The 24773-nt window shown below is 43.2% G+C and overlaps 1 protein-coding gene across 2 annotated transcripts in view; it reads right to left on the bottom strand.

Annotated features, from left to right (window-relative positions):
• Positions 1–111: 111 nt before the first annotated feature.
• LOC116218632 (protein-glutamine gamma-glutamyltransferase 2-like) overlaps positions 112–24773 on the bottom strand; it is a 26375-nt gene continuing 1713 nt past the window's right edge. The window contains exons 3-13 of one of the 2 annotated variants that reach the window (XM_042703171.1): positions 15809–16048; positions 15440–15558; positions 15209–15337; positions 14797–14974; positions 4320–4455; positions 3650–3759; positions 3333–3575; positions 2616–2897; positions 2184–2347; positions 1643–1776; positions 112–1174 (exon numbers count right to left, since the gene is read on the bottom strand). In XM_042703171.1, coding sequence (XP_042559105.1) covers positions 973–1174; positions 1643–1776; positions 2184–2347; positions 2616–2897; positions 3333–3575; positions 3650–3759; positions 4320–4455; positions 14797–14974; positions 15209–15337; positions 15440–15558; positions 15809–16048 — 1937 coding nt within the window. In that variant the 3' untranslated portion in view covers positions 112–972. Of the gene's footprint in view, positions 1175–1642; positions 1777–2183; positions 2348–2615; positions 2898–3332; positions 3576–3649; positions 3760–4319; positions 4456–4746; positions 4925–14796; positions 14975–15208; positions 15338–15439; positions 15559–15808; positions 16049–24773 lie in introns of both variants that reach the window. The other variant, XM_042703170.1, reaches the window with a different exon arrangement.

The raw sequence follows: 24773 nt of genomic DNA, 5'->3' as shown, positions 1-24773 counted from the left end.
TCAACCCATCAGTAAATCAGCTTGTCTGGTAGAACATGGTGTTGACCTGTGAGTCTCAGGAGCAAATAACCTGGCAGTAGCGTGTAGTAGTATGAAACTCACAATTCAAACTGTAGTAGTATATCTTTATACCTTTATATATGAACTGTCTCATTCACATAATTACACAAATCAAGCCTAAATCTGACACTGAATCTAATCATTAAATCTAAATCTAATTATTGTTTTGTGCAGCTGCCTAATCTATTAAACAGAGACATATTACAACAATATTTAGGGACTCAACTTGAAACTCTTGGAAATGGCACATGATATCAAGTGATTATACCACCACTATTCTGTCTCCTGGTGAGTTACAACATTAGCTTCATGAACATCATGTCTCGCTTTTTTCTGCAGTGAGTATGTTGGCTAAGTCTCTTGTTATGCTTGTAAAATATGTCTCGCCTGTTCTGATAACATGCATGCTGTAGCACTGAGTTTCAGTACTATAGGGTAGAGTGTTGCACTGGTGTGGAACATTACTGTTGAGGAGACCTCCCCCCTCCCCCCAGAGAGAGAGAGAGAGAGAGAAAGAAAGAAAGTGTGTGTGTGTGTGTGTGTGTGAAGCTGTACCACTATGCAAGAAGAAGCGTAGGGTTGGCAGGTGTGTGTGATGTTCCCCTCACCCTCTGGGTATTTGTAGCTGGCTGTGATGTCCTCCCATCTGTCTGCGCCTACAGCTTTAGTGCTGATGACCCAACTCTTCAGAGATCACCTCCTTTCCTAACTTGCACTTTCTCCCCCATCCTCTACCTCTCCTTATCTTTCGTCTACTGCTATCTCTTCTAACTAGTACTTAACTCATTCCTGACAAACACAGAGTGCATATCCAGGGGTGTGAGAGTCAGATGATACAAAATAATATAAACACTCAGTTCATATCAACAGGAAAAGGGCAATATGTGGTTCTATCAGCCCCCCATTGTCCATTTATGCTCCATAGATGAACTCGTTGAAGGTTGTGCAGGGTGGGCAAACCACCAGGTTGGGTTTGACCTCCACATTACAGCTGGCCTTGATGTCCCTGAAGGTGTCACAGTCCAAATCTGCCATCAGCTTCCTGGAACCGGCTCGGTAGGGCGTGAAAGGGATCTGAACACGCACACGCTGATCAGCCTTAAGCACCGGAATTCTACATACACACAAATACAAACATTGTAACGTCCAATCAATAGGTGGGAGATGCAGGTGTTTTCATTGAAGTATTTTACTGGGAAGGATATATGACTGAAATGAAATGTCAAAAGCTGCTCAAACACTGTGCTTTCATGAAGACAAACTGAACTCCATCTCACACACACACACACACACACACACACACACACACACAAACACGCACACACACACACACACACACACACACACACACACACACACACACACACACACACACACACACACACACACAGAGCCCTTTTGAAGAGTTGTTGTTTTTAACAGCTCAAAAAAGAGCACAGTCTTAGAGAGCAATGAGAGGTCAAATATGCCATAAGGGAACATTCACTCTCAGTCAGTTCAAATGCAAGAGCTCTTTTCAAATGGGATAAGTTCCCCAAAGGACACTTCTTTCTCCATTTGTCTGTGTCTGTGTCTGTGTTACCTGGTCACCATGGGATGACGCAACAGCCCACTGCCTGTTAGCGTAAGGACGCCATCTCTGAGTGTGCTGGATATGGGGTTGTCAAAGATGACCTCCACCGTCATCTCTGTAAACTGCTGACATGTGCTGGGCGCCTAAGAACAAGCATAATTCATGAGATCAATACTTTCACCATTACAATCCAAGAGAGTCAGGGTCAATAAGTTCCCAAATCTCTCTTTAGGTCTTTATTGGCCATTGACAGGATTAATTAAAACAATCCACAGAATATATAATAGTATACTTTCTAGCAGTATGCTACTCTAAGAACTGGATCGATGATCTTGTCAGTATAAGTGTGCTTGTGCCTCATTCAGTTAGCCTCTGAATACTTCTACCAACACCAATACTGATGGTTACTGTAGATCAACTGTGTGTGTATATATATATATTTCAGTATGAAGTACTGAAGTGTCAATTACGTCTGGTGTCTATTACATGTTAATATAATAATATGATGTTGGTTCAAGTATGAACTATGCAAACACCACTGTGGACAAACCTGGATGGTGATTGTAGGCTCCTGCGGTACGATGTTCTTCACAGCTAGGTAGCCATCTCCTGGGTGCTGCTTGTCGTGCACCAGTGCCGAGACCTTTAGACTGCTGTTGTCCAGCATCTTGGTCCCATATAAGGAGAATGGGATCCGGATGGAAATCTTGAGGTCTGTACACACATGCACAAACACAGAGATATAGATAGTTAAATAGATTAGATTAGATAGATTATAGATTATAGATAATTACACTGACGAGGTGCCATTTCTGTCGATATGACTTAAGTAAAATTAGTGTCAATTTTAACCCAAGAGGAAAATTAAATTCAGGGTCAGAAATGTAAACACTTTATTACTATATTTGAAAACCCCCCCACAAAAAACAAGCCCCTGTAGACAATACAGTTTGGGGTCTCTCCAGAGCACCAGTACACCCACCCTGCTTGGGCTGCAGCAGGACATCCTTCTCCTCCCTGTACACCAGGCTGTCGGGCACGCCTGTGTACCTCATGGCCTGAGCGTTGATTTGCACGCTGAGCTCCCGCAAGTGCTCACTATGGAGGAGCAGACTCAGCTCCAGATCCTGTCCCGTAATTGACTCCTTCTCCTCTGTGATCTCCAGCTTCAGCGCAGGAGGCTTCAGTGACAGCTGAGGGCGAGGCTTGTGTTCGTTTCCTCTCCTCACAGCTTCCTCAAACACCAGACGCTCCTTCTTAGAAACTAAGAGAAAGAGCACCAGGATCAGCGCACGGGGCAGGGAAATCATTTTGGCCACTGCTTGCTGTTTTCACTACAGTGACTCACTATCGCCTCTTGAGGCACAAAGTGGAATTATGAAAGGATGGGCCGCTGGTTAGCATGCTAACAGCGATATACTGTATATCTCGTCTTCCAGGGCATTTCTTGTATTCTGTTGATATTTTACACACAACACCTTTAAGACTGTCATTTATTTGAGAGAGGGTGTGTAGCCAGCTAAGAGTGTTTGTTTATGGGAAGTTATTACTCAGTCTTCATGGTCTGTGTAAGCCAGTGTGTGTGATGGTGAGGTCTATGTAAGCCAGTGTGTGTATGATAGTGAGGTCTATGTAAGCCAGTGTGTGTGTGATGGTGAGGTCTGTGTAAGCCAGTGTGTGTGTGTGTTGTTCCCCTCACCCTCTGGGTATTTGTAGCTGGCTGTGATGTCCTCCCGTCTGTATGCGCCTACAGCTTTAGTGCTGATGTTCTGGCCAACATTACTAGTTGCAGTGTGGAGCCTGTGCTTTGAGCCGTCTCTCATGAGCATCCAGATGACTTGATCGGCGTTCACTTCAGCGAAGACGAACGGAATGTCGTACTTCAGGTCGGTGTATCCCTCCCGAACAGCCTTCACAGGGCACGGACCACAGCAGAACACTCCTAAGAGACAAGGGGGATTTCAGTAACTTGTACTTGTGTGTGTGTGTGTGTGTTTGTGTGTGTTTGTGTGTTACCTGAACTCTTCTCCTGTGGGGTGGGGTCCAGCACCTGCCAGCCATCGTATGTTGAATCCCCAGAGAGGTCTGGCCGCTTCATCCATCCCTCTACCCACACGTGGAAGTTCCTGAACACACAAACACACACATAAGTAAGTTCATCTGCATCAGGCAAGTAAAGGGTTTCCTCCACATAGTGAGTTTGGGGTAATACTAATTGGCAGAGACTCTTGGGGTGACTAACTGTCACAGACAGAAACTGTAAGAAAAGGGGATTATGGTCAGTTATTTTAATGTCATGGAGGTGTGCCAACAGAGGGCCATTGGGCCCTGTGAGAAAAGTGTGGGGGCAGGGGGGTGGAGGGGGGGTGTCCTGTGTTCCATGTAACGGTAGGCCTTGTGATAGTGCCCTATTGCCCCCATAACGACTAAGCAACCGTTCATTTGACCCTCTGCACTGACAAACACCATGTTCCCTAACGCTACGGAATGGAAATATAGAACAATTCTGTAAGTCTGACAACGGTGGTAAAAGGGACACCAGTCTTATCTAACTGAGCAGTCTTATCTAAATGAGACGGTAGGCCGACCGAGTGTCGAAAAGGGACTAACAGGAGACTCCATAAACACCTAAATATACTATAAATATTAACAAGCTCGTCTGATTCATTTCTAATAAGACACTCACCACACACTGTCATGGCTCTCCTTAGGCCGAACCCCGTGGTCTGTGTAGTACTCATCGATGGTCAGGTTTTTATCAGTGTCGTGGGCAGACTGGAAATTGCTGACTACACGGCATGGGATTCCCAGACACCTCAAAACTGACACACACACAGAAACACAATTAGACCTCGATATTTTTTATGTTGACTGTCTAGCCAAGCAGTATGAAATAGCCTAAATCATAGCCTGACTGTTCTATGATTGAAGAGACTGCTCTCATCTTGTGATGTACAGAAGTTTTACATCAGGAAGAACAGTAATCAGATATTACACAGTGACCACAGAGTTCTTGCAGATAAATGAATGTTTCCAAACCATTACAGCAGCAGTGGTATCATAGACATGAAATCAGACAATAGAAATAAAGTGTAAACAGTTCCAGTTCTCACCTGTGCACATTACCCCAGCGAACACCCAGCACTGGCCGTACTTCACGGGGGAGTAATAACTCTTGTACCAGCGCCGCAGGATGTCCACGCTGCTGCTCCACTTGGTGGGGGCCACACCGCCGGAGTACGGTGTTTGCCAGCGGCCCGCCAGGATACCACGGTCACCATTAGCGTTGATCTGTTGCGAATAAAGCAAGTCAAGTTAAGTCAACTTTGTTTGTCTAGGAAATTTTAAAACAACAGGAGTTGTACCAAAGTGCTTTTCGGTCAAATTAAATAGATTGATCAAATTAAACAAGAATTAAAGGAAATAAAGAAACAAATACCACACAGACGTTTTTACGAATACAATACAACCAAACTCACAAAGAGAGAGAAAGAGGGTGAGAGAGAGGGAGAGAACAGCGGTGCATACCATGGCACTGACCACCCTCCCTACATAGATGGGGTTGCAGCGGGCAGAGAAATCCTCAGCAGGGTCCCTCAGACACTTGGGGTTCATGTCCAGCAGCTTCATGCAGATGTCCACCATATCCTCCTCAAACTGAAGGGCAGCAAAGACAGCATCCACAAACACATGAACAACCACATCCCACTGGCTAGTTCTCAAAAAGTCATAAAACACACATGTGCTGTTAGCGTACCTGTCCAAAGTTCCAGGCAAGGGGGCCGATGCGGTCAGCAGATCCTCTATAGATGATGCCCTCCTCAGCCATCACATACTCCTGCCTCTCAGCTTCCTCTGGGAGGTGCACCCAGTCCTCTTTATCCATCAACACACACACACACACACACACACACACATCCATACACACAGAGAGCACAAACATATACAGACAAAGCCGGTAAGTTTTCAGACAATGCGACAGGAGAATGGTAGGCATGCATAAGTGAGACATTTGTCTGTATGTATAAGCCACCTCACATCAGCATACATTTGTTTACATATGAGCCTCTGATGAGCCATAGCTCATATGAGCCTGTTTGTGCTTGTGTGTTTCAGGAAGTGCATACCTGTGCACCAGGGGTTAAAGAGGAGCACCATGTTTGTGATGGATTGAGGGGTGGTGTGTGACCCTTCCCTCATATACAGATTGTAAGAGCCCACACTGGCAATCAGCTGGGCTGCTTATGGCCAAGGTCATGGAAGATCGGCCACTCTCCTGTACCAGTGCTGTCCATGCTTTCTTTGCACCCGTCAACTTTGGGTAACCAAACACGCAACGCGTGCCCTTTTCCTCTGATGGCTTGGGTCCTGCAGGGAAAGCACACTTGCTGTTAACGCCCAGTGTGATGTTACTGCCTGTTCCTGACAGAGCATATTCATGATGTTGGTAGGGTTTTTAAATAGAGGATGACTAGGATGCCTTTAAGATCACACTTTGTCCAGTCAGAGAAAAGCCAGTCATTTGTGTGACTTGTATTAATGCAATGGCAGTTTGAATGTTGATGCATAAAGACTGATAAAACATGAATGAGGAAATTGTAATAGCATCGCTATCAACACATTTAGATAAAGTTGAATGCACTGTATTCTTTGTATGACTGATACCAATAATGATAAGAATGAACTTACAACCTTGCCTGTGAGTGTGTGTATGTGTGAGTGTGTGTGTGAGTCAGAGAGAGAGAGAAAGGAGAGAGAGAGCAAAAGTGTGTGTGTGTGTTCCAAAAATGTGTAGTAGACGGGTATGTGTGTGTTGTCTGAGAGACACTAGTGTGTGTGTGTGTGTTGAGAACAACCCAAGATTCCATCATACACTAAGAGGTGTCTAGATATTTAATATATGTATTAGAACAGGAACATACACGTTTAACATCAAACCTCAGAGCCATGGTGTCTGTCTGAGCGAGTTTATTAGAACATGATTTTATGACACAATGATTTGAAATCAAAACAAACTATCGCCAGTAGAAAAATCTATGGAACACCTAGATCTGTAAAATATTTAACATTTGAATCTGTAGGATACTTAACCCTTAGATGTTGATGTGAATGTATGTATGAGTGTGTGTGTGTGTGTGTGTGTGTGTGTGTGTGTGTGTGTGTGAGTGTATGTGTGTATGTGTGTGTTGGACAGTGTAAACTGATAGAATCTAATGATAATCTAATCAGCTATTTGCTCTTACTGAGACGAAGACAGAGTGCATATCCAGGGGTGTGAGTTACAGAGTCAGATGATACAAAATCATAAAAGCACTCAGTTCATGTCAACAGGAAAACGGCAACATTCGGTTCTATAGATGAACTCGTTGAAGGTTGTGCAGGGTGGGCAAACCACCAGGTTGGGTTTGACCTCCACATTACAGCTGGCCTTGATGTCCCTGAAGGTGTCACAGTCCAAATCTGCCATCAGCTTCCTGGAACCGGCTCGGTAGGGCGTGAAAGGGATCTGAAGACGCACGCGCTGATCAGCCTTAAGCACCGGAATTCTACGAACACACAAATACAAACATTGTAACGTCCAATCAATAGGTGGGAGATGCAGGTGTTTTCGTTGAAGTATTTCACTTGGAAGGATATATGACTAATATGAAATGTCAAAAGCTGCTCAAACACTTTGCTTTCCTGAAGACAAACTGTACTCCATCTCACAAAAACACACACACACACACATACACAAAGAGCCCTTTTGAAGAGTTTATGTCGTTTTTAACAGCTCAAAAAAGAGCACAGTCTTAGAGAGCAATGAGAGGTCAAATATGCCATCAGGGAACATTCACTCTCTGCCCGTTCAAATGCAAGAGCTCTTTTCAAATTGGATAAGTTCCCCAAAGGACACTTCTTTCTCCACTTGTGTGTGTGTCTGCCTGTGTGTATGTGTATGTGTATGTGTATGTGTGTGAGTGTGTGTGTGTGTGTGTGTGTGTGTTACCTGGCCACCACAGGACGACTCAACAGCCCACTGCCTGTTAGCGTAAGGACGCCATCTCTGAGTGTGCTGGATATGGGGTTTTCAAAGATGACCTCCGCCGTCATCTCTGTAAACTGCTGACATGTGCTGGGTGCCTAAGTACAAGCATACTTCATGAGATCAATACTTTCACCATTACAATGCAAGAGATTCAGGGTCAATACATTTTCAAATCTCTCTTTAGTACTTTATTGGCCATTGACAGGATTAATTAAAACAATCCACAGAATATATAATAGTATACTTTTTAGCAGTATGCTACTCTAAGAACTGGATCCATGATCTTGTCAGTATAAGTGTGCTGGTGCCTCAGTCAGTAAGCCTCTGAATACTACTACCAACACCAATACTGATGGTTCCTGTAGATCAACTGTGTGTATATACATATATATATGTGAAGCCCGGGTATAACCTGAGGCTATTGTAGTTCTATAATATTAATGATGTTATACCTAAAGTGTACAGATGCTAATTAAATAACTTTTGAGAAAACAATAGGATATGGTTTAGCAATTAATGTTTACAAAGTTCCAGTTATAAGTTAAAATAGTGTAGCTTGGAGTCAATCTAACGTGCTAGTTAGGTGAAATGGTCAACAGTTGGTGGTAGTGTCCATCACTCACGAATAGTGACTCCCTATTGGTTGAGAGGCGGGATCTAGAAAAAAGAGGAGAGAGGAGAGAGCTCTCGAAATAGTTTTGACAAGAGTAGAGACGATACCGACTGCGTCGAGGTAACCGTTAAGAATATAAAAGCGAAATACACTACAGCAGTAGTTAGAAGGTGGAGCCAGTTTTAGTTTTAGTGTACCTAAGGCTTTTTGTTTTCATTCAGCCAACGAAGGGCACAGTATTTTATGTTTTGTTGTGAATATTAGCTAGCTTGCTCAGCATGGTGAACTGATAGCTAGTGCTAGCTAATCTAGATAGTGGAGGAGTACTGGAGTATTGAAGTGAATACTGTGTACCGCCGTCATTTGGCAAACGAACGTGCTGCTCAAATAGCACCCGAGTAATCCGGACACTCGTGGTTCCTTTGAGGCAGCCTACGTGGGAGCTGTCATGGCAAAAAGAGCCCGGGTGCCAAAAAGAGCCCGATCTAATATTGGCTTTCGAACGACTCTTGAGTGACAGTTGCTATACCAACGTTAGCATTACGTCACCCGGGCTCTTTTTGGAAGTCAGACTACCTCAATAAAGCGATTTACCGCAGAGCATCTCGCATTATACTTCGCATCTCGTTAGCGATTAGCAATTCCTCCGTTAGCTGGGGCACATTATTTTGCTTAGTCGTGTATAGCTAGCAAGCTAGTATGAACTCTCCCAAGTCTTTCTAAATAGGACTATATCAACAAATAATGGTAGATCTTAAATGATTTAAGATGTTATCAAATGAACTGGCTGGCTTGCTAAAAAGGTAGATGAACAAGCACCGTATAGTATTTAAGATGTTAGCAAATTAACTCGCTGGCTTGCTTAAAAGGTAGATGAACAAGCACCATATATTATTTAAGATGTTATTAAATTAACTGGCTAGCTTGCTTAAAAGGTATATGAACAAGCACCGTACCGTATATTATTTAAGATGTGACCAAATTAACTGGCTGGCCTCCTAAAAAGGTAGATGAACAAGCACCGTATATTATTTAAGATGTTAGCAAATTAACTGGCTGTCTTGCTAAAAAGGTAGATAAACAATCAGTCAGTATATTTTCTCCTTTTTATAAAAAACGAATTTCTACTCTAAACAATTTCAATTGAAATGCAAATGATGATGTAAACGGCTAAAAATGGAACACTTTATTTACCGGGTAAATATTTGTTTAGCCACAATAATATAGCGATTCAAAAAGTAGTATTGACTGCAAATGTTGATGTACAGGATACCGGCAGGTGTAGCTAAAACGGAAATACTTAATAGTTTTAAGGCCACAATATTAAGTAGACTAAACAAGTAAGCTGATGGGCTTCGAACCGAACTCTTGAGGACTGACCAAAAAGTGCCCGGAGTACGTAAATGCTAGAGCGGTTGGATTAGCAAACTGTCACTCAAGAGTCAGTTTTAAGAAGAAGCCAATATCATACACCAAATCGGGCTCTTTTTGGCACCGGTCACATTTTTGCCATGACAAAAGCCACGCCCACTGAATAGCGTGCTTAGGCTACCAGGCCGTTAGCAGGTATCCATTCAGCTACGTGGGATCAGGAATACATTATAACAGAGTCTGCAACTGGGGATGAAACTGATTCATTTTATTGGATTGTATTTCCATGCCGGCTTTTGTATTTTACTTTATATATCCTCGTATTGCATTGTCCACTGTTTGGCCAAGAGAGCTGGGACTAAGTTCATGTGAACACAGTGCTACAGTTATGTTTATAGATAGGGAGACGTTTTTGGACAGCTGACTATTTTGTGTGGCTTATTATTAGCTCCCTTATTGATAATTTAGTTTCAACTGTAAGTTGCTGTGTTATTGCAGTTCATTGATTAGGGAGGTTGCAATTTTCATTATTGACCTAGTGCCCATATCAATTGAGTTTGCTATACATTTCTTCAATATAGTTTAAATAGCCTAAACCTAACTAAATCTTATTTGTGGTAGGGAATCATTATTATTTCAAATACATGATTATTTTGGTTAAATAAATTCTTTGTAAATAATTGTAAATGTGTTATGGACTCCACTCGCTTCAATTAGGGGACATTTATTCAGGTGGCACAAAGTGATCTCAGGTAACAGCCGAGTCTTAACAGGGAATTGACTTTAGGGCTACATATGTTTTATATTTTTTATATATATATCTCAGTATGAAGTACTGAAGTGTCAATTACATCTAGTGTCTATTACATGTAAATATAATAATATGATGTTGGTTCATGTATGAACTATGCAAACACCACTGTGGACAAACCTGGATGGTGATTGTAGGCTCCTGCGGTACGATGTTCTTCACAGCTAGGTAGCCATCTCCTGGGTGCTGCTTGTCGTGCACCAGTGCCGAGACCTTCAGACTGCTGTTGTCCAGCATCTTGGTCCCATATAAGGAGAATGGGATCCGGACGGAAATCTTGAGGTCTGTAAACACATGCACAAACACACACACACACACACACACACACAGATCTACATAGTTAAATAGATTAGATTAGATAGCTAGTTAAATTAAGATAATAACACTGACGATTTAAACCCATGTGGAAAATTAAATTCACAGTCAGAAATGTAAACACTATATTACTATATTTGTAAAAAAAACAAACAAAAAAACAAGCCGCTGTAGACACTCCAGTTTGGGGTCTCTCCAGAGCACCGGTACACCCACCCTGCTTGGGCTGCAGCAGGACATCCTTCTCCTCCCTGTACACCAGGCTGTCGGGCACGCCTGTGTACCTCATGGCCTGAGCGTTGATTTGCACGCTGAGCTCCCGCAAGTGCTCACTATGGAGGAGCAGACTCAGCTCCAGATCCTGTCCCGTAATTGACTCCTTCTCCTCTGTGATCTCCAGCTTCAGCGCAGGAGGCTTCAGTGACAGCTCAGGGCGAGGCTTGTGTTCGTTTCCTCTCCTCACGGCTTCCTCAAACACCAGACGCTCCTTCTTAGAAACTAAAAGGAAGAGCACCAGGATCAGCGCACGGGGCAGGGAAATAATTTTGGCCACTGCTTGCTGTTTTCACTACAGTGACTCACTATCGCCCCTTGAGGCACAAAGTGGAATTGTTTAGTTTAAACTAAAATTACAACAATACATAGCACCTTTAAGACTGTCATTAATTTGAGAGAGGGTGTGTAGCTAGCTAAGAGTGTTTGTTTATGGGAATGTAACCCACCTAAATAAGTGGGTCAATAAGTCGCGTGAAGATTTTCACACGACCATCTCCTAGGAGATCTTTTGTTTTTGTTTTTCTTTCTTTTTTTACTTTCCTTGATACCTTTGATGCACCCTGTTTAATTTCTGCTCCTTAATGAAACCCTCTTTTTACTTTTAAATCGATTTTCCCTTTAATTTTCCAATTTTTAAATTACTTTACTTTACTTATACTATTTCGTTTTCCTTGACTGTCGTGAACCGTTTTTAGTTTTTATTCGGATCTCCGATTGTTTTTTTTGTATACTTGGAAACAACTTGGAACGTTGGATGGTGAGCTACCCAAGATTGACCTGACACTGAAGATCTGGACTGGAACCAGGCTAGGTGATATTTGTATTATTGTCTTATTGTTATTTCTCCCCCCCCCCCACAATGCCAAGCCTAGAACTAGCCTAAACCCAATATAACTTCTAGAACCCGAAGCACCTCTATCCTAGCGATAGAGGTCATAGATTGTTCCGCTCCCAGTTGAGTACAGGGGCGCTACAGGAAGTTAATGCTCTTGCCTATCTTATAAAAAATATCCATTTTCAGCATGAAGACTGAGTAATTCCAACTGACTGATCACTTCCACATTCTAATGAGCCTCATGGTATGAAATTGACACCCCCCAAACTGGGCAACCAAAAACTATGAACAACGATAAGAAAAATTGCTATCATCTCGGCCCAGGTTCAAATCTGTTTAAGCCAAAGACAGAGTAAGAACTGACTCTCCCAACCCTTAATGTGTATGCCTCTAGTGAGGCCTATGTAAGCCAGTGTGTTTGATGGTGAGGTCTGTGTAAGCCAGTGTGTGTGATAGTGAGGTCTATGTAAGCCAGTGTGTGTGGTGGTGAGGTCTGTGTAAGCCAGCGTGTGTGTGTGATGTTCCCCTCACCCTCTGGGTATTTGTAGCAGGCTGTGATGTCCTCCCGTCTGTATGCGCCTACAGCTTTAGTGCTGATGTTCTGGCCAACATTACTGGTGTCAGTGTGGAGCCTGTGCTTTGAGCCGTCTCTCATGAGCATCCAGGTGACTTGATCGGCGTTCACTTCAGCGAAGACGAACGGCACATCGTACTTCAGGTCGGTGTGTCCCTCCAGAACAGCCTTCACAGGGCACGGACCACAGCAGAACACTCCTAAGAGACAAGAGGGATTTCAGTAACTTGTACGTGTGTGTGTGTGTGTGTATGCATGTGTTACCTGCACTCTTCTCCTGTGGGGTCGGGTCCAGCACCTGCCAGCCATTGTATGTAGAATCCCCAGAGAGGTCCGGCCGCTTCATCCATCCCTCTACCCACACGTGGAAGTTCCTGAACACACAAACACACACATAAGTAAGTTCATCTGCATCAGGCAAGTAAAGGGTTTCCTCCACACAGTGAGTTTGGGGTAATACTAACTGGCACAGACACTTGGGGTGACTAACTGGCACAGACAGAAACTGAGAAAAGGGATTATGATCAGTCATTTTAATGCCATGGAGGTGCGCCGACAGGGGGCGGGTGGAGGGGACAATTCTGTAAGACTGACAACGGTGGTAAAAGGGACACCAGTCTTCAGTGGCGTAACGTAGTCACGACGGGCCCAGGTGCAAGATATTATGACGGGCCCCCCTAGTGAACGCTAGTTACTATCGTATCGTTGCCTACTTCCGCACCCGCGTCTAAAAAAACGGTAAAACAAAGATGTTTGTTATCGATATAAATAGTGTTTAATTAATCAACCTTACATTCAGAAGCGACGGGTGTGTACACAATGTAGGTTACCTGTTGCATGGTTAAAGACACACCACTGAGGGTAGCGATGCTGATACTGAACTGCTGCACTGCTGCTAGCAGGGGGACTCCGTGAGCTGGCGACTAGTTGACGGGCTAGTTAAAAGCCAAAAGAATCTAATTTAAGCAATTTTGCCATCTTCTCTCTTGACTTTTTCTACTTTCACTCTTATGCTTAAAAGGCATTGTTACGAGTAAAGTTGTGCTGTGCTCAATGAACTAGGTTGTCGTAACCTTCGAATTGGTTTAACTATAGCGTATTGTATCGTCACAAGATCAAATAGAGACTTGACATTGGACAAGCTTCATACACCAAGCTGTCAGGAAGCTAAATTCTCTCCCCTCACTCCTCCCAGCCATATCCGTCAGTCTGACAGGAGGCTGAAACCCCCCCCGCCCCCCAACCCCCCTAAAATCACTCAGGACTCTGCAACAAAACTGTCTCTTGCACTTTTATTACTTACGTTTACCATAACCATAAACACTTACTGTTCTACTTGCACTGCTTATGTAACAAATACATCTTACAGGATGTTTTTTGCTGCCATTACCTAATTGCCTTTCTTTGCACTACCTTAACCTCACTTTAAAGAAAACGTATGCTGCTGTACGTGTATCTGTATGTTTTATATCTATATGTAGGAAATGTCTTGTCTTATCTGTTGTGCCTGTGCACTTTATATGTTTCACCGTGGGAGAGTGGGAAACGTCCTATCGATTCCTTTGTATGTCTTGACATGTAATTGACAATAAAGCTACTTTGACTTTGACTTTGACTTTGACAACAACATACATATTACCCAGCAATCATCATTGCTAATCACAAAAATACCAAAGAAAATAAGAACTAATTCATTTCATTGATAGTTTCTATAGTGTATGTAGGATAAGCATAGGCCTATGATTTTGATATAAATTGCTACTATTTTCCCCAAAAAATAATAAAAACCATGACAGAGATAAGTTTGCCTTTTCAAGATTATATAGAGCATTAGACACCGTTACCACTGTAATAACACCTACATATACTATACATATTAACAAGCTCATTTTTAATAAGACACTCACCACACACTGTCATGGCTCTCCTTAGGCCGAACCCCGTGGTCTGTGTAGTACTCATCGATGGTCAGGTTTTTATCAGTGTCGTGGGCAGACTGGAAGTTGCTGACTACACGGCATGGGATTCCCAGACACCTCAAAACTGATACACACACAGAAACACAATGAGACCTCGATATTTTTACTGTTGACTGTTTAGCCAAGCAGTATGAAATAGCCTAAATCTTAGCCTGACTGATCTATGATTGAAGAGACTGTTCTCATCTTGTGATGTACAGAAACCTTTGTTTTACATCAGGAAGAACAGTAATCAGATATTACACGGTGACCACAGAGTTCTTGCAGATAAATGAATGTTTCCAAACCATTACAGCAGCAGTGGTACCATAGACATGAAATTAGACAATAGAAATAAAGTGTAAACAGTTCCAGTTCTCACCTGTGCACATGACCCCAGCGAACACCCAGCACTGGCCGTACTTCACGGGGGAGTAATAACTCTTGTACCAGCGCCGCAGGATGTCCACGCTGCTGCTCCAGTGGGTGGGGGCCACACCGCCGGAGTACGGTGTTTGCCAGCGGCCCGCCAGGATACCACGGTCATCATTAGAATTGATCTGTTGGGAATAAATCAAGTCAAGTTAAGTCAACTTTGTCTAGCACATTTTAAAACACCATGAGTTGTATCAAAGTGCTTTCTGGCTCAAATTAAATAGATTGATCAAATGAAACAAGAATTAAAGGAAATAAAGAAACAAATACCACACAGACATTTTTTGAAGAAAATACAATGCAACAATGTCCCAAACTCACAAGAGAGAGAAAGAGGGAGAGAGAACAATGATGCATACCATAGCACTGACCACCCTCCCTACATAGATGGGGTTGCAGCGGGCAGAGAAGTCCTCAGCAGGGTCCCTCAGACACTTGGGGTTCATGTCCAGCAGCTTCATGCAGATGTCCACCATATCCTCCTCAAACTGAAAGAGCAGCAAAGACAGCATCCACAAAAAACATGAACAACCACCTCCCACTGGCTAGTTCTCAAAAAATCATAAAACACACATGTGCTGTTAGCGTACCTGTCCAAAGTTCCAGGCAAGGGGGCCGATGCGGTCAGCAGATCCTCTGTAGATGATGCCCTGCTCAGCCATCACATACTCCTGCCTCTCAGCTTCCTCTGGGAGGTGCACCCAGTCCTCTTTATCCACCGACACACACACACACACACACACACACATTCATACACACAGAGAGCACAAACATTTACAGACAAGGCCGGTACGTTTTCAGACAAATGCGACAGGGGAATGGTAGCCATGCATAAGTGAGACATTTGTCTGTATGTATAGGCCACCCCACATCAGCATACATTTGTTTACATATGAGCCTCTCATGAGCCATAGCTCATATGAGCCTGTTTGTGCTTGTGTGTTTCAGGAAGTGCATACCTGTGCACCAGGGGTTAAAGAGGAGCACCATATTTGTGATGGATTGAGGGGTGGCGTGTGACCCTTCCCTCATATACAGATTGTAAGAGCCCACACTGGCATCAGCTGGGCTGCTTATGGCCAAGGTCATGGAAGATCGGCCACTCTCCTGTACCAGTGCTGTCCATGCTTTCTTTGCACCCGTCAACTTTGGGAAACCAAACACGCAACGCGTGCCCTTTTCCTCTGATGGTTTGGGTCCTGCAGGGAAAGCACACTTGCTGTTAACGCCAATGTGATGTTACTGCCTGTTCATGACAGAGCATATTCATGATGTAGGTAGGGTTTTTAAATAGAGGATGACTAGGATGCCTTTAAGATCACACTTTGTCCAATCATATACATTGCATTTCTCATTTGTGTGGCTTGTATTATGCAATGGCAGTTTGAATGTTGATGCATAAAGAATGATAAAAACATGAATGAGGACATTGTAATTGGCATCACATGTCTAAGATAAAGCTGAATGCACTGTATTCTTTGTGTGACTGATACTAATGCTGATCAGAATGATGATACATAAAGAATGATGATACATAAACATACCTGTCTCCGCAGTAAAAAGGAGCGTGTCGGTATCAGCCTGGAACTGCCGATTGGTGTGGAGAGTGATTTTGAAGTTCTGGCCACGCCGCACCATCAAACGTTTTACGCTTACGTCATCAGTGCGGTGCTCCTTGTTGTTTTCCTTGACGTGGAGCAGGACCTTGCTTATCTCTACCAGAAATCATACCAAAACATATATCAAAGTGAATTTTCCCATTCCTGTCTAGACAACAACGAAAGACAGCGCGCCACGTTTCTCGAAATCTTTGGTGAAAAGCAGCGCTGCTGCTGGACCTGTTTAAGTGTCCTACACCTGTACCCGTACATGGCTACCCGCTGCCACCACCTTTCGAAAGCCAGTTAAGTTCTAGCCAAATGAAAAAAACATCAGGTTCCAATGTAAGATGCAATGGCATGGCAAATGTGTGCATTCGCGTTACACATTTACGAGTAAGGACCTCAAACAAAAAAATTAAAACCTGCAAGAATAGAAATGAACCATTTCTTTAATGTAGATTTAATCTATAAGCATCCTGAAGTAATGAGGGACTCACCAAGCTCCATGTCAGCAGCTGTGTGTCTCTGTGGTGTCTTCCTTGAATGAAGATGTAGCCTGTTCAGTGTGTCTGTGAGTGAGTGAATTTTCACAGATAGCGTGTGTGCTTTTAAACTCTACCTAAGGAATTTAGGAGGAATTTAAAAATTGTCACCTTGGGATGTGTCTTCTCTCATCTCATTGTGATGATGAACTGTGATGTTTGTGTGTGTGTGTGTGTGCGTGTGTGTGTGCGTGTGTGTGTGTGAGTGTGATGTTTGTGCGTGTGTGTGTGTGTGTTGTGTGTGTGCGTGTTTGTGTGTGTGTGTGTCTTTTGGTCTTTGACCTTCATGTCCCTGAAGGCACTGCAGTCAAAATCTGCCATCAGCTTCTTGGTACTGGCTTGTGTGTGTGTGTGTGTGTGTTTGTGTGTGTGTGTGACCAGTTGAGAAAGTTGGGTTTTAATTTTTAGATTTAATCTTAAAATACCTCCAGATGTTAATGTTCGGCTAAATAAAGAAGAACTTCACATACTTAGCTGTAGTAATAGGCTAACGTTACTGTCCCGTTGGCTTCTTTTTATCACAAAGCCCTAATCTCTTAAGGCATATTTTTATTTATTTTAATTTAACTGATTTTTTTTTCACTGATACCTAGATCTTTGTTAATTTCACTTCTTAAATATTTCCAATAGTCATACATTTGACACAACTGGTAGTAATCTCCTGCATATTTACAGGTATCCTGCAGGGGCAGTGACTCGCAACCTTTTGCCCCCCTGTGTCCAAGGAATTACCCCCCTCACCTTTTAAATAGAAATTACTTTAAGTATCTATTTTAAAAAGTTCTCCATACAAATATTAGTGTATTTCACTTGATAATTAGTGCTCATTGTTTTAAATAGTTTCCCATCATCTTAATGCCCCCTTGCAGCTCATATGGGCCCGGCTCCCTTGTTGAGAACCACTGAAGTAAGGGACTTACCAAGCGCCATAGTTGCTGTTGAGAGTATGAGTATTCTCTTCTCCTGGTGATGTAGTTTAGATAGACGTCCCAGCAAGTGTAAATCTGCACACGGAGAGAGTGTGTGTCGCCTATTTAAACCCTGTCATGCCCTGGATTTCAGTTCCCAGGATTGCCAGAGTTCTCTTCCCGACAAGAGTAACCCTCCCCTCGCTCATTCCTGATTTGGAAGTCAAGCATGATTTCATCATTTACATTTACAAATTATTGTGTGACATCCTGTTGCATAGCACACGCTACACGACAATGAGAGAGAGAGAGAGAGAGAGAGAGAGACCCACACAAACTCTCCTCGAATAAATCTTAATCTGTTTAAGGGCAGTGCGTTCTAGAAGGAGCTCAGACCAGGGTTGGAATGGGCCCTTTTTTCTCAGTTAGTATGAATACTTTCTCACTTTTGACTCAGGGTTGGATGAAAGCCAACTGTGGCATTTCCACATAAGTGTTTAAAAACATCACTCCCTGTTTCAATGACCTCATTAGGCTGATCTGTTCACTGATTTGTGTAAAAAATAACATATATTCAACAAAAGCAATCAAATGTCATCCAAATAAAACACTTTTTTTATTTTTCAACTTTTCTTACGAATAAAATAGCTGGTTTGGCATGCGTTCCACACACTTGTGTGATCGAACTGAATAGTGATCTTAAAAGTTTCTCTCTCTGTCAGAAGTAGGTGCCTGTGTGACTGTCCAGTCAACCATTGCATCACTTCTGGGACAACCATTGCATCACTTCATCCTCAGCAGTCCCTCCTGAAGAAATCAGTGTTTTTATACAGATGAATGGAAACTATTCTAACAATTTTGCAAAATGATTGCGGTCAGCTCAAATAATTGCGATCAGACGATTATGAAATAATTGTGACATACTGTGATACTGTGCACATCTGAACTTGTAGAGGACCTGATCACACTACAGATGTACTGTATAAACAACTTACAGTTTCAGTCAATGTCAGTGACTGTTACAGATATTTACATTTATATTTACATTTACATTTAGTCATTTAGCAGACGCTTTTGTCCAAAGCGACGTACAAGGGAGAGAACAGTCAAGCTAAGAGCAATAAAAAACATGGTGTAACAATAAATACTACTTTACATAAGAATTAGAAAAACGACCTAGAAAGGAAAAAGAAGTGCAGGAATGTAACTGCTGAAGTGCAAGTTAAGCGCTAGTCAAGGTGCCAGTTAGGAAGGGAGGTGCTCTCTGAAGAGTTGGGTCTTCAAAAGCTTCTTGAAGGTAGAGAGGGACGCCCCTGCTCTGGTAGTAGGCAGTTCGTTCCACCAACGTGGAACTACAAATGAGAATAGTTTGGATTGCCGTGCTTGCACAGACGGCAGTGCCAAACGACGCTCACTAGACGAGCGCAGCGTCCTGGGTGTAACATTTGCCCTTACAAGAGCATTTAGGTAGGTGGGAGCAGAACCAGCAAGCACTCTGTAGGCAAGCATAACTTATAAGCAGTGTTGGGCAAGTTACTGAAAATTAGTAATTAGTTACAGTTACTAGTTACTTCTTTTAAAGGTAATTGAATTACTTCACCAGTTACTGTATATCAAAAGTAATTAGTTACTAGGGAAAGTAACTTTTAAGTTACTTTTATGTCTGCTTTTTAAATGTAATGAATATGAACAGTACTGAACAGTCAAACACAATAAACATTTTTTAGACCTATTTATTGTAATAAACAGGGCAACAGGCCTTCAAATCAAGCAATAGTACAAAAGTCCCTTTTAACACTTAACTTAATACAAAATAACTCTCAGTCATTTAACAGTGTTTTTTACCACATTAAGCCCAATGAAATAAAAGTGATTGGCCTACAGTATTAACACTAATTCAAAGAGAAAACAAAGGTGCCTTGAGGTGCTGCATATAATTGAATATGTGATTTTAACAAAAGGTTAACAAAATGGTATAACACAATGGTATTTGCTCATAAGGCAAAGCTAAATAGAGATAAGAGATGAGATTCTCAACAAACGTTAAAAGGGGCTAACAATATGGGCTAACTTCCCACGTAGCATGTTGTTCGGATTAATCCAGTGTGCAGTTACACCTAGAAGGCTTTTATTGTAAGCAGTCCAGATGTCTGCTGTGGTAGAGACATGTTGTAAACCCTCAAATGTTTTTTTTTTTTAGCCCGACCTGCATTTTCGCATATTCTCTGTCTAAATAGCTGGAAAACGTCTTCTTGCACATTTGCCCCTAGCCTCCATTTATCACTGGTATTTTGCTTATTAGCTAATTTACTGACTCGACAGTTGACAGAGAATGCATGTCATCGACAACATACAGTACCTAGCAATCAATTTATTCAGCTCTACCTGGCTTATCGGCTGCACTGCAGACCGTGTAAAGTCTAGCCTTGGTTGTTTGCATGAAGTGGCGCCTTCAGCATCCGCAGGGCTGGGGTCTTTCGCTACTAGCTTTGTCGAAGCGGGTTGTTTCAACAGGTGCTTCATAAGATTTGAATTGCTACTCTTCGATGTGGATAGCTTCTTTGTCTGCACATAATTTACAACTCACCACTACATTTTTGTCTTTAATTTCGACGAGCGAAAAGTAATGTCCATACTTCCAGGAGAGAAAGCTCATTCTATCCGCACTGTCGGCCATGATGTGGTTTAATGCTCATTGATTGATTCGATTGGTGTATCTGTTTGCGCCACCATGGTCCTGCGACGTCAGATCAGAAGCAGCTAAAGTAGGCCTATCTTGTCTTCTTGTCTCCAAGTGTTCATAGTTCACAAAAGAGAGTAACGCAAGTAACGAACTAATTTCAGTAATTGTAACTGCATTACTTGATTTAAAAAAAATACTTCGTTACATGCTCGTTACCGCGAAAAGTAGTGGAATTACAGTAATGCGTTACTTTGTAACGCGTTACTCCCAACACTGAGCATAAGTGACTTGAACTTAATGCGAGCAGCTACCGGCAGCCAGTGGAGCTCAATGAGTAGCGGGGTGACGTGTGCCCTTTTCGGTTGGTTGAACACCATATGTAACTGATAGTCATAATCAGAATGTCAGACAGCTTCATTTTCTTATTTGTTGAATCTGTGAAGTTAATTGCTTGAGTGTCCTCTACCTCTCAACCTGACCTGTGTGTTCATGATTGACAGTTCATGAGTATCTCAGCAACCACTCGGAATGAGATTGTTACGATAAGGTGAAAGTGTTTGTGCTGGAGGACTGCTGCACTTCCGTTCTGTATTACATTATAAACATAAAGAATTTCATAGAAATGTTGATTATAGATACACGCTGTGACCCACCGTGCTCTGTGAAGGCTTTTCTGGAGGGACACACCAACCTGAAGAATGACCTGCCGTTTGTCATCGCTGCACTGAATGCAGATCATGTCTTCTGGATGCTCACGAAAGACGGCTTAAAGCAGAGGCTCTATACTGACACGGCTCAGATTAGCCAGAACATCAGCACTGAGACCGTGGACAGAAGCAGACAGGAGAACATCACAGCCAGCTACAGATACCCAGAGGGTGAGAGGGGCACAACACACCACCTTGCCCAGATGTAGTTCTTCTCACGCACAAGGGCAATTCAAACGGCTATACCTGATCCACTTTTAATGATATACATGGGCAAGCAGTTATGAAATGGATGGGTGTGTGTTTAGGCCCAAGGACCCCGTGAGCAGCACAGAGAGATGACAGCACAAGTGACTTTTCAAAACCCCTCACTCTCAAAGACTGCTCCATTACTGTAACAAACAGCAGTCTTTTGAGGCCATGTAAGACAGACACACACACACACACACACACACACACACTCTGGCTCCCTCACTTTAGGATAAGCACCTATTGTCAGACTGTACATTACCCATTCAAGTCTGTACTGAAGTCTTGTATTAGTTCTTGCCACTGCAGTGCTCCATGTTATTCTTTGTGTGCGTGTGTGTGTGTGTGTGTATGTGTGTGTGTGTGTGTGTGTGTATGTGTGTGTGTGTGTGTGTGTGTGTGTGTAGAGTTCCAGATCCTAATCCTTGCCATCATATGATAGTGTGTTGATTCCATTCACGCCCTACTGAGCCGGCGCTAAGAAGCTGATGGCAGATTTTGGCTACAGCACCTTCAGGGACACCAAGGCCAGCTGTAATGTGGAGGTCAATGTCCACCAAGGTGGAGGCCGATGGTGGTGTGAGTTCCCTAATAGGTTCTATTGCCACAGGCACAGAAGGAAGAGCTAATTGGAATTGCCCATAGACAGCTGCCTCACCCTGTGAGCATAACCTGGCAGTAGTATGTAGTAGGATGAAACTCATACATTACAAAATAATTCAAAACAATACAAAACAATTCAAACTGCAGTAGTATATCTTTATATCAGATATATGAAATGTTTCATTCATGAGCTGGTGCACGACCCCCGGCTGGCCCCTGGCACGCGCCACCTCCAGTGCCGTGACCCCAGCTCGGTCCTTCAGGTCTTTAGGGGCCCCAGCGCGGATCAGCTCTGTAAGGCACGATACCTGGCCCTGAGCGGCTGCAACGTGGAGGACACCTCTACCCCCCGGGGTCTGGAACTTAGGGTCAGCTCCTATGAGTGGAGAGACATGGAGAGGAACACAAGAAAAGAAAGAGAGAAAGACAGTGATGTCTGAACAGACAGTTGGACAGAATAACATCAAGCCAGAGGAAGAAAAGACAGAAAGATGGTGTTGGTTGACAGTTAGGGACTACACTCATTAACTTACAACCTTGCCTGTGAGTGTATATGTGTGTGTGTGTGTGTGTGTGTGTGTGTGTGTGTGTGTGTGTGTGTGTGTGTGTAAATGTGTGTGTGTTCGTGTGTGTGTGTGTGTGTGAGTGAGAGAGAGAGAGAGAGAGAGAGAAAGAAAGAAAGAAAGAAAGAAAGGCTGTGCAATGTAAGAGGGCGCTCACGCTTTGGGATAGCTCCCGCATATTTCACAATTTACGTGCACCTCTTCAACGTTTACCCTATTTCACCGTATTCATTATTTAAAAAGTAAACTCGCCTACATTCTGATACCATTCAACTGGCTTACAATGTCGATACCACGACAGGGAAAAGATTCTTCTGCAACTCAAGCAGCATCAGCAGCTAAGATGGCGGAGTTGCTAACTGTTACTAGCCTGGTGCAGGAGCTTGAAGTGTGTGTGTGAAGCTGTACCGCTATGCAACAGGAAGCGTTGGGTTGGCAGGTGCCCACGGTGGACACTATACTATAGAGAGCAGTGGATTTGGGGATTTTGGGGCATTAGAGGGCATTTGTGCTGAATCATATGTGTGTTTATTTAACCCCAGTGTATAAAATATACAATTTTCATAACTTTTGTAACTCGTAAGTAAAGACCCACCTTGCCTGGGCTGCAGTCTGACGTTCTCCACGCGCTCCACACCTGGCAGTCAGGCACACCTGTGTACCTCATGGCCTGGCCGATCAGGTGCACGCTGAGCTCTCGCGGAGCCGAGTGTTTGCTGGACAGGGACAGGCACAGCTCCAGGTCCTTCCCGTTGATGGCCAGGCCCGTATCTGTGATCTCCAGTGTCACCTTGGGGGGCTTCTGGGGCATTTGGGGTATCTGCGATGCCAGGAGGACACCACACCACTTGGTCATCTCGCCTCGCCTGACAGCCTCCTCATACACACTCCTTTCCTTTTGAGAGCCTAGGAGGAGAGACACTACAATCAGATTGTGTAGCAAGAATATCTGCCAGCTGAAACTACGTTTATTCCTCAACCCCTCACTCAAGCTTGCTAACAGCAGGTGTGGCAATGGCTGATGGATTGACCTTAGAGACATAGGCAGTGCTGGCCCTTCACAGAAAGGGTCCCTTGGTCTCCCTGTTCGTTTAGGGAGATTGCAGCCGGTTAAGAGTGTATCTTCATAGGGAAAGAGTGAATGCCATTGTTCTCTCTCTCTCTCTTTTTCTCAGGACACTTACAATCAGATTATATCAAGTTAACAGAATGAAATGGTATGCGTGAAGTGTGCTAAAACCAGTAGTCTATTTGAACCAGTGTGTGTGCTGGTGAGGTCTGTGTAAGCCAGTGTGTGTGATGGTGAGGTCTGTGTAAGTCAGTGTGTGTCAGCTTTAGTGCTGATGACCCAACTCTTCAGAGAGCACCTCCTTTCCTAACTTGCACTGCCTTCTTCCTCTTCCTTCCTCTACCTCTCCTTACCTTTCCTCTAATGCCATCTCCTCTAACTAGTACTTAACTCGCACTTACAGTAGTTACATTCCTGCACTTTTTATTCCTTATGTAAAGTAGTATTTATTGTCACACTAGGTCTCTATTGCTCGTAGCTTGATTGTTTTCTCCTTTTGTACGTCGCTTTGGATAAAAGCGTCTGCTAAATGACCAAATGTAATGTAATGTAACTCTCTGACCTAATGGTTAGTCATGGTGACAATGTGTGTGTGAGCGACTGAAGAAAGGCAGTAGTACGAGGAGAGTTTATATTGGAATCGTTTCGAGGACGTCTGTGTGTGTGTGTGTGTTTGTGTATTTCAGTGTTGCATTAGTAATACCAGCTCTGTCGTCATGAGAAGCTTCTAAAGTGGCATCTGTTACAAAAATGTGTAGTAGACCAAACACTTGTGCAGGTATGTGTGTGTTGTCCGAGAGACACTAGTGTGTGTGTGTGTGTGTGTGTGTGTGTGTGTGTGTTGAGAACAACCCAAGATTCATTCACTAAGTGGTGTCAAGATATTAAATATATGTATTAGAACAAGAACATACATTTTTTACATCAAACCTCAGAGCCATGGTGTCAGTCTGAGCGAGTTTATTAGAACAGGATTTTTTTCAGGACACAATGATTTGA

The sequence above is a fragment of the Clupea harengus genome, chromosome 23 (assembly GCF_900700415.2).
Source record: "Clupea harengus chromosome 23, Ch_v2.0.2, whole genome shotgun sequence".
Taxonomy (NCBI): domain Eukaryota; kingdom Metazoa; phylum Chordata; class Actinopteri; order Clupeiformes; family Clupeidae; genus Clupea; species Clupea harengus.
The sequence above is the reverse complement of the archived record's forward strand: the minus strand, read 5'-3'. Positions and strand labels throughout refer to the sequence as shown.